Source organism: Propithecus coquereli, unplaced genomic scaffold, assembly GCF_000956105.1.
Source record: "Propithecus coquereli isolate 6110/MARCELLA unplaced genomic scaffold, Pcoq_1.0 Scaffold208, whole genome shotgun sequence".
Lineage (NCBI taxonomy): Eukaryota > Metazoa > Chordata > Mammalia > Primates > Indriidae > Propithecus > Propithecus coquereli.
Genome location: NW_012145856.1, coordinates 2,235,728 through 2,246,038, shown reverse-complemented (window position 1 = coordinate 2,246,038; position 10,311 = coordinate 2,235,728). Strand labels below are relative to the sequence as shown.

The window sequence follows — 10,311 nt, the reverse complement described above, 5'->3', positions numbered from 1 at the left end:
AACTCCTGAGCTCAAACAATCCGCCCGCCTCGGCCTCCCAAAGTGCTAGGATTACAGGCGTGAGCCACCGCGCCCGGCCTAAATCTGATCTTAAAATAATTGTTTTTTACTTTTTGTGCTATACTTGTGCTATATTTTCATGTGTATGGAGATAGCTTCAAAAATCACTAAGTGAACAGGTGGACACAGTAAGACGAACATTTTTAAATGTATTACGCAACTTCAAAAGAGCCCACTGTTGGAGGTGAGGGGCGGTTTGCCCAGCAGGTCCCAGCCGTGTGCGCGCGCCACCTAGCGGTAGTGGTCATGAACAGTCTGAATTCTCTGCTTAGCCTACTGTTGGCACAAAGCACGCCTAGGAAATGTTCAGATTGGGGTTCACATCAGGAGCACCAAACAAGAACCACATGAAAGGGAAGAGGGCTCGTGGAACCTATGAAATGAAAAGTTCACTTGGGAAGATAGCTGTTTGGTGTTCCAGCCTTTGGGCCACCTCCAAATCATCTTTTTAAATCTCTTTTTAAACAAATCTTTTCTCCACTTGTAACTCATTCACCTTATTATCAAAAAAATAATGTCTGTCCTTTCTCTCTCTCAGATATATTTGAGTAGGCTCTTGGGGAGGCAACTTGTCCAAGAGAAAATACGGTTGTTTGTGAGGGCCATGAAGAACTCATGTGAATCCCAGCTCTGCCACTTACCAGCTGTGTCCCAGGCTAAGTCCCTTAATCTCTCTGAGCTCAGTTTCCTCATCTCTAAAATGGGGATAATCACAGCTTCTTTGCTAGATTATAATAAGGACTAGATATCATCCCTAGCGCTGTCCTTGTAGTGTGGGTGCTAAATGAAGTGTAGCTGTTTTTATGATACAGAGCCATATGGGCTGGATGCCTATAATCCCAGCACTTTGGGAGGCCAAGGCAGGAGGATCACTTGGGGCCAGGAGTTTGAGACTAGCCTGGGCAACATAGTGAGACCCCCATCTCTCAAAAAAAAAATCAGCCGGGCATGGTGACATGCACCTGTAGTCCCAGCTACTCTGGAGGCTGAGGCAGGAGGATCGCTTGAGCCCAAGTTCAAGACTGAAGTATGCTATGATCGCACCACAGCACTCCAGCTGTGTGACAAAGCAAGAGACTGTCTCTAAAAAGAAAAAAAAAAGAGCCTTATTATTGCATCAGATTAGGTGAAAACAATGAAAAAATTAATTCAGTTTACCAATTCTAAGATGCACAGGTTTTTTCCCATTTTAACATCTCTGAAATCAAGATGCATTCATGATGTGCCAGTGTTTTTTTCTTTCTTAGTAGCTATATAAAATAATGGTACTCCTAACATTTGGTGGTGTTTTAAACAAAATGTGGTAATTAGGTCATCTGAGTGAAGTGCTGCAGAGAGAAGTGTTTTACGTGCTTTGGAGTCGTGTCTGTGAAGCTGGAATATGGTGACTGCTCACATGAGGTCTGATGGAGACAATCCCCCACTGCTCTGTTCCCGTCTTAGACTTGAACCTGGAAGCTGCCATTTCTCTGATGTTTATTTGGAAAGTGTGTGATGAACCTTTTCAGATTCACAGATCGTCGCCCAGCAGCCTGTGGCACTGGCCAGCACGCAGCGTACAGGAAGGGAATGTGCGGGGCTGTCTGGGAGAGGGTGTGCTGAAGGGCTGCGAATCCCTTCTCTGTTGCTGCCTCCCCTGCCACGCACACTGCTGCCGTCTCTCACGGGCTGCTCTGAGGACCGAATGGGATGTTACATGGGAAATACCTGGCACGTATTCGACTCAGTAAACAACAGCTGACTTTACTCTCCATCTCCTTGGCAACTGTGCCTCGTCCTTTTTCTCTCTTTCAGTCTAATAAAGTTCCTGTTGTCCAGCACCCACATCACATGCATCCATTGACACCCCTCATCACCTACAGCAACGACCACTTCTCCCCTGGCTCCCCTCCCACACACCTCTCCCCGGAGATCGATCCAAAGACAGGTGAGTGGTCTGCCGCTCGGGCCGTGCCCCTGCAGGGTGGGCAGGCGTTCCTTTGCGGGGAGCATAACAGCCCCCGCGTGAGGCAGACCTGGGTTCCAGTCATGCCTCCGACTCTGGAGAGCCCCCACCCTCTACACCACAGGGTCATGGTCATGGCGAGGACCGAAGGGAATTACCATAAGCGTGTGGGGCTGCTCTGTCGGAGTCTAGCCCAGCTGTAGGCTGTGCTTCCCTAAGCCAAGACCTTTGCCCTAAACTGAACATTTTCAAGTAAAGCAATCAGTCTAGCCCGACTTATAAATATAGCTACAAAGCAGTGAGGCTGAGCTGGCTTTTTTTTTCCACTCGCCCACCAGACCTGTCCGTCGCAGGGAGCCACGGTCTTCGTAGCATGCCCACAGAATCACCGTGGGTGGCAACACATTTTTGGTGCCCCTCTTTGGAGCAATAATGGTTACAAGTTACAGATAATAAGGAGGACAGATGTGGAATAGAAACCCAAAGTTTATTTCTCTGTGAATGAGGCAGGTTTTCTAGAAAGTTAGTTAATAGATGACTGGGGGTGCCACAGCTGTCTTACAAGCCTCCTGTGTGCCAGGCAGCTGGGAGTTACTCCTGCCCACACAGATGGGATCTGCGTAGCTACAAAGAAGATGCATTAGTCTGACCCTCCCTGAAAAGGTCATTCACCGACTGGCCAGAGCTACCAGGGAGGTGACAGAAGGCAAGGGTGATGAGAGGAAAGGGTCTTCCAGGCTCCAGAGCACCAGGGACACGGGACATGGGGGAAGGACGCTCCCAGATGATATTCTTTAAGGTGCTAAGGTGGGGCCAGAGAACAGTGACACCTCTCTCTTTGGAAGCAGGAATCCCCCGGCCGCCTCACCCATCTGAGCTGTCGCCATATTACCCACTCTCTCCCGGAGCTGTCGGGCAAATCCCCCACCCCCTCGGCTGGCTCGTCCCGCAGTAAGGAAACTTGCAGCCTTTCTCACCCTCGTTCCTTCCTTGCACTGCGCTCTGCCTCTGTGCCCCCAGCCTGCCTGCCCAGCAAGCCCCCTCAGAGGAAACGCCCGGGACCTAGACCACCCCGGGCAGCTCGCTCCCAACGCTTCCTTCCTACCTGCTCCCATTTCTCACCCTTTCTTCCCAACCCCCGCCCCTTCCTGGCCCTGACTTTCCCCACGCGCTAACCAGGTTTCCTTGCTCCTGGCCCTCACAGGCAAGGACAGCCCATGTACTCCCTTCCTCCTGGTGGCTTCCGGCATCCTTACCCTGCCCTCGCCATGAACGCCTCCATGACCAGGTGAGTCTGCTGGTGGCCGTGCCGTGTCTGGCTGTGGAACAGCCTTTCTCTTCAGTGACCGAGGAGGCATGGGCTCACCCTTCCTCCCACTTGTCTGTGATAGGGTGCCTTCCCGTGGCCCACACACGCGAACCCCAGGTCGGAACGGAGGCTGCAGGATCACTCTTTGCCCATCTCTCTGCGAGAATAATTTCAAAGCCCTCAGACTCTCCCCTCCTGCCGTGGATTTAGTGGCATAGAAGCATTTTGAGTACAGATGCTCTTTGACTCAAAATGGGGTTATGTCCCAGTAAACCCTGTGTAAGTTGAAAATATCGTAAGTCACTTTCACCTTACAATATTTTCGATTTACGGTGGGTTTACCCAGACATAACCCCATCTAAGTCAAGGAGTGTACTGAATACATACTGTTTTTGTGCCATTGTAAAACAAAAAATATCATAAATTGGGAATGTCTTACTGCATAACATACTGAAGCCAGAGACTGGGAGGAGATCAATTTTTTCTGAAATGACGTTAGGAGAGGAGACAGTGAAAGAGGATTTCTGTCTCAGGGGCTGGCTGTACCCAACAATGGGACCACCAGTGACAGAGGAAATGCCACCCACAGCATAAGCCCTTATTTTCCCCTGTGTACCCTGGCCTCTGACCCTCTACTTCTTTTGTGTGTTTCATCCTGTTTCCAGCGCCAAATATAGGTACCCTGGATATTTGGCGGGGGTGAGGGGGGATTGTTAGGTGTTTCCCAAACCTGGTTCTCTAGAAGATGACGAGCGGCCTTCCATTCCTCAAACTATGCCACAGCAGAGGTGTTTACATGCCTCTGCCCTCAAGGCAGGGAGCCACCTATGTCCTCTGCTGGGTGACAGGCATTCAGCCTGAGTCCCTCTGTTGTCATCTGTTTCCACCTGGTACGCAGCCTGGTTTCCAGTCGGTTCTCCCCTCACATGGTGGCTCCCGCCCATCCTGGTCTGCCCACCTCAGGGATCCCCCACCCCGCCATCGTCTCGCCCATCGTCAAGCAGGAACCAGCACCGCCCAGCCTGAGCCCCGCGGTGAGCGCGTAAGTAAGAGGCAGCCTGGATCGGGGCTGGAGGGGCAGTCTTGGGGGGCAGTCTCTGAGCAGCAGATGCCATTTGTGTTTCTTGCCGGGTCCCATCTGGCAGGCAGCCCGGCAGCCCCTCAGCCAGGTCCTCTCCCTTGGGAATCATTCCCTCCAACTTGCTGTGGTCCCATCCTTTCAGGGACATCGTGCATCTTGTCTCCCATTAAGGAGAGTTTTACAACCAGATTTTAGAGGCTGAAAGAGAACTTAAGAAAGCTTTTAGCTACCCTCGCCCCTCTACCTCCCCCCACATTACGCATGAAAATGTGAGGCCCAGAAAGGAAAAAGTATTTTTTTTTGAGCTGAGCCGAGCACCAGGGCCCTGCCTTGTCCACCATGCCATGAAGACAGCAGGAAGCCAGTCGGTGCTCTATGGCCAAGGAGAGCCTGCTTGTTTCTTCCAAGTGCCCTACGCCACTTCCTGTCACCCATGGCCAGCACCTGCCAAGTCAAGAGAGAGTTAATCTCAGTTCTCCCACCACCCTCTGCCCTTCGTCAGGACATCAGAGGGTAGATTTTCAAAGAATGTGGCTTGGAGAGCACTCAGAGGGTGGGAACTACTTGAGGAAGATGCTCAGGTGCCGAAGCAGCCACGGGGCCACTCGAATGGCATCCCAGCAGCTCCCGTGCCCTCCCCAGAGGCGGTGACTGGTGAGTCGCATGCCTCCTGACACTTGCTAACCTGCAGCCATGCGCCTTCCCAGGAAATCGCCAGTCACCGTGAAAAAGGAGGAAGAAAAGAAACCCCACGTGAAGAAGCCTCTTAATGCCTTCATGTTATACATGAAGGAGATGAGGGCCAAGGTGGTGGCTGAGTGCACCCTGAAGGAAAGCGCAGCCATTAACCAGATCCTGGGGCGGAAGGTAAGGCCCGCCCCTACCCTCCAGGCCGCGGGGGTCAGCCAGCATCCCCAGCACTGACCGCTCTTGTCATCTCTGGCCCTCCCTCCCTCAGTGGCACAACCTTTCTCGAGAAGAACAGGCCAAGTACTACGAGCTGGCCCGGAAGGAGCGGCAGCTTCACTCCCAGCTCTACCCGACCTGGTCGGCGCGGGACAACTACGTAAGTGCTCGCTCTGGGCAGGGGGACGCTCAGACCCCAGGAGCAGCCTCTGCAGGTGGGGTGGGGAGAAGGAAAGCGACTACATTTATGGAGAGCTCTTAAGACAGGGAGAAGCCCATATTTCTCTAGAAATAGGGAAGGCATTTTAAATTCTTAAGGGGTCAACAGGATATCCTGAGGACAGACTTAAATTTGTGTCATTCCCATTTTAACTGGACTCCACTTTTGATTCCATAACACAGGGCGCAGTGCTAGCCTGGGGCCGAGAGACCAGTGTGTGAGCCTCAGGTGAGTTTGTCTATAAACTCCCAGAAACTAGGCAGATTTTTGAATATATGTCCTTATTTGCTTTTTTTCTGGTAAGAGAATCCATGGCTGCATCAGATTTTCAAAGGGACCTGGGACCCATCAAAAAAGATTAAGAACCACCGTTTTAGGCCAGGTGCGGTGGCTCACACCTGTAACCCCAGCACTTTGGGAGGCTGAGGCAGGAGGATCACTTAAGGCCAGGAGTTGGAGACCAGCCTGAGCAACATAGCAAGACCCCGTCTCTACAAAAAAAAATAGAAAAATCAGCCAGGCATGGTGGTGCATGCCTGTAGTCCCAGCTACTCAGGAGGCTGAGCCAGGAGGATCTCAGAAAAAAAAGAATCACTTCTATTCTAGGGAGAGAAATGGAAAACAAACCTCAAGGGCAGGGGCAGGAGGAAGCCTTCCGGGAAGGCCTGGACAGCCGGCCTGGTGGGGAAGAGTGTCCGTGTGGGGAAGGAAGGCTCCCTCTGTCTCCGATCCAGCTCCCCTCCAGTGCCCTGACCAGGGGGCCAAGAGCAGTAGGGACAATGTCCTGTCTTCTCCCTGATCAGGGGGCCCCCTGACGAGCTGGCATTATTCCCTCCCTGCTTACCTGTTCCTTTGCCCGTCTTTCCCAGGGAAAGAAAAAGAAGAGGAAGAGAGAAAAGCAGCTGTCCCAGACACAGTCCCAGCAGCAAGTCCAAGAGGCAGAGGGTGAGTCTGGGGCCACTGCCCTCTTCACTCTCTTTCCTGCTGACGCAGCTTGGTGGGTCCATGCTGTCTTCCAATAGCTGTCATTTGCAGGGCTCTGCCGCTTGGTAGCCTCAGCATACTCAGGTGGGTGTTACTACCCTTTTTAGAGGTGGCCAAGTAAGAGACTCGGAGAAGTTAAGGCATTTTCCAAGTCACTCTGCTTGTCAAATGGTGGCAATAGGATTTGAACCCAGGATATTCTCACTTCAAAGCCTAGGCACTTTCCAGTTCAGTTGAGTTGCATCCTACTTGAGGGTTAATGAAGTATAGTTGAAATTGTCCTTGAAGTTCCCGTAGGAGGGCAGCACATGAGAGACTGGCGTACCAGCTAGCAGTGAATCCAGTAGAGTCGGGTTTTCCTCCAGTGTTTCTTTGGTTGAACACCAAAAGAAATGGTTTGCTCAGGTTTAGGGGCGAGTTTATATCCAAAATCTGTGCTAAATCTTTTTATACCAAAATCACACCTAGCACAGAGAGTGTGTCACGTTGTGACAAGTATTTGGGTCATGCCCCCATCTCATGCTCACTCCAGGACAAGTGTACAGTTGTTTGCACCATCAAAAGTGCTTTCTATCTCCCATTTCTTCCTTCCTTCCTTGTATCTACATAATGTGAGATTCATCTACAGAGGAGTACATGTGAAAAATGTATAATATGCAAAATCCACTGTATGCCATGCTGCTCAGCAGGCATATATTATCTCTGTACCATAAGCCAAAGATTTTTTTTCTTTAAAATTTTTTTATTTCTGCATATTATAGGGGTACAAATGTTTAGGTTATGTTGCCCTTGCCCCCACCCCCAGTCAGAGCTTCAAGTGTGTCCATCCCCCAGATGGTACGCATTGCCACTTATTATGTATGTATATACCCATCCCCTCCTCCCCGCTCCCATCTGCCCGACGCCCGATAAATGTTATTCCTATATGTGCACTTAGGTGTTGATCAGTGAAACCAATTTGATGGTGAGTACATGTGGTGCTTATTTTTCCATTCTTGGTATACTTCACTTAGTAGAATGGGTTCCGGCTCTATCTAGGAAAATAAAAGAGGTGCTAGATCATTGTTGTTTCTTATAGCTGAATAGTACTCCATGGTATACATATACCAAATTTTATTAATCCACTCATGTATTGATGGGCACTTGAGTTGTTTCCACGTCTTTGCAATTGTGAATTGTCCTGCTATAAACATTCAAGTGCAGATGTCTTTTTTATAGAATGTCTTTTGTTCTTTTGGGTAGATGCCCAATAATGGGATTGCTGGATCAAATGGTAGATCTACTTGTATCTCTTTAAGGTATCTCCATATTGCTTTCCACAGAGGTTGTACTAGTCTACAGTGCCAAGATTTTAAAGCAAATTGAGTAGAGATCCATCCCAAAAGTTATGAGATTTAGGAAAGGAAGACTGAGCTGTTTTTCCTTACTAAGTCTTTGTTGGTTTGGGCGTTGCCCCTTCTCTATGCACTGGGTGTTCCTGAATGCAGTTTCCTCATCCTGGAAGCCTGGGAAGTGATTTCAGGTCCTTGCTTAAGCATCCCTATGTTTCCAAAGTCCATGTGCACAGCCAGGGCTGATCCTCAGCCTCTACCTCTCCCAAAGCTACAGCTGCTCACTCACTCTTGCATTTTTTTCTCCTAGGTGCTCTGACCTCCAAGAGCAAGAAGCCATGTGTTCAGTACCTGCCCCCTGAGAAGCCCTGTGACAGCCCCGCCTCCTCCCATGGCAGCATGCTGGACTCCCCTGCCACCCCCTCTGCAGCCCTGGCCTCCCCAGCTGCTCCTGCTGCCACCCACTCGGAGCAAGCCCAGCCCCTCTCCCTCACCACCAAGCCGGAGACTCGGGCCCAGCTGGCTCTGCACTCCGCTGCCTTCCTGTCGGCTAAGGCTGCAGCCGCCTCCTCTGGCCAGATGGGCAGCCAGCCCCCCATCCTGTCCCGGCCCCTCCCCCTCGGGTCCATGCCCACAGCTCTGCTGACCTCTCCCCCGTCCTTCCCAGCCACGCTCCATGCCCACCAGGCCCTGCCAGTGCTGCAGGCCCAGCCTCTTTCCCTGGTCACCAAGTCTGCCCACTAAGCCGCCTCTGACCTATGCAGGCTGTCACGTGACTCATCGAATAGAAATGATTCAGAAGAAAAAAGAAAAGGAAACTTTATTGGTCAATATTTGACCACTCTGGACTGTTCTGTAAAGTGACTGGTAACAACAGCACTTTACATTTTGTAGATGTAACCAGTAGCTGATCTTAAGGCTTTTTTAAAAAACAAAACAAAACAACAAAAAAAAATCTTCAACAGAAAGAACTGAAAAGTAGTGTGCTATTCGTCCCTTATGTGCTGTGGTGGATGGACCTGGGCAGAAGATGCCTTTCTCTGTACCTCTCTCTCTCTGCCTCCTGCCTCCTCTCTCTCTCGCTGTCCCTACCTGCCTCAGCTTCCCCACTCGGTCTGCATGTTTGCCACTGCCGTGATTTCCAGCCAGGGACTCTGCATCTACAGCCAGTCCTGCTCCTGTCCCGTTACCCAGCCCAGGTTTCCATCATCTGCTCAAGACCATGGGTTCTTCCCCTTCGACCCTTTTGTCCTCTGCCCAGTGGAAGGCCGTCACCATGTGAGAAGACATCGTGGCCTGATTTATTTCCACCAGCATCCCCCTCCCGCAGCGGACCCAGACCCACCAGCCCCCAACTTCTGGTGGGGAATGTGGTCCTCTGAAATGGTTCAACCCCACATTTAAAGGGACTCAAGGTGCCTGCCACTTCCCCAGTGAAGAAGTCTTGTTCCTCCCCCTCCTTGCCAGTGGAGACCGTCCCCTCACAGTCCCAGAGTGGCAGACAGGACCGGGCTCCACGGTCTGGCTCTTGTCACCTGGGTCAGTGCCGACACAATCTGCCAAAGTTCTAAACACCCTCTTCCCTCCCCCATCACCTCACATGCTTCTGTGTGTATTTCTCTTTGTTTTTATGATTTTTGGAGCAATTTAAACTCCCAGTTGTTTATTTTCACAAAAGAAAATAAAATTGCAGTTGCAAGACCTTTTCTGAGTGTTTCGTTAGTCCTTTCGTTGAATCAAACCACTTTTTTCATACCAAGCCCTGTGTTAGATTTTTACAAGCATGCAGAGAAAGAGGACTGGCACTTGTTGGGGGGGATGTAAAACATGCTGACACAATTAGAAAACTCCAGCCAGCTTCCAGTCTGAAATGTGCATAGACCACTCATATTGATGACTGAGATGCGAAGGGGGGAATCTTTTTACATTACAGCTGATTTAAATTAATTTGGAAGACATTCTGCTTATGTTTCTAACACCTACTAGACTTACGACTGCCAAGATGTGAGCCACATTCTCTGTGTGCTTTCCCTAGTACCAAGGACTGCAGTTTGTTTAACAACTTTATTGAGATAGGATTTACCTGTTTAAAGCTACAATTCACTTATTTAAGATACACAATTCATTGGTTTTTAGTATGTTCAGAGCTGTGTATCCATCACCACAGTCAATTTTAGAACATTTTCATCACTCTTAAAAGAAACCCCATACGCTTTGAAAATCCCCCCTACCCGCCACTGGCCCTAAGCAACCACTAATCTCCTTTGTCTCTAAATCGGTCTATTCTAGACATTTTGTATACAGTCATGCATCACTTAACAACTGAAGTTCTGAGAAATGCGTCATTATGCCATTTTATCATTGTGTGAACATCACAGAGTACACTGCCACAAACCCAGGTGGTGCAGCCACCTGTTACTGTACTGAGTTCTGTAGGCAACTGTAACACAGTGTTAAGCATTTGTGTATCCAAAC

The 10,311-nt window shown here is 50.0% G+C and overlaps 1 protein-coding gene across 1 annotated transcript in view; it reads left to right on the top strand.

Moving 5' to 3' along the window:
* TCF7L1 (transcription factor 7-like 1 (T-cell specific, HMG-box)) overlaps positions 1-9,543 on the top strand; it is a 154,731-nt gene extending 145,188 nt beyond the window's left edge. The window contains exons 5-12 of the mRNA XM_012644235.1: positions 1,855-1,987; positions 2,854-2,956; positions 3,210-3,293; positions 4,213-4,356; positions 5,103-5,262; positions 5,354-5,461; positions 6,391-6,466; positions 8,147-9,543. Coding sequence (XP_012499689.1) covers positions 1,855-1,987; positions 2,854-2,956; positions 3,210-3,293; positions 4,213-4,356; positions 5,103-5,262; positions 5,354-5,461; positions 6,391-6,466; positions 8,147-8,580 — 1,242 coding nt within the window. The 3' untranslated portion in view covers positions 8,581-9,543. The remainder of the gene's footprint in view (positions 1-1,854; positions 1,988-2,853; positions 2,957-3,209; positions 3,294-4,212; positions 4,357-5,102; positions 5,263-5,353; positions 5,462-6,390; positions 6,467-8,146) is intronic.
* The last annotated feature ends 768 nt before the right edge of the window (positions 9,544-10,311 follow it).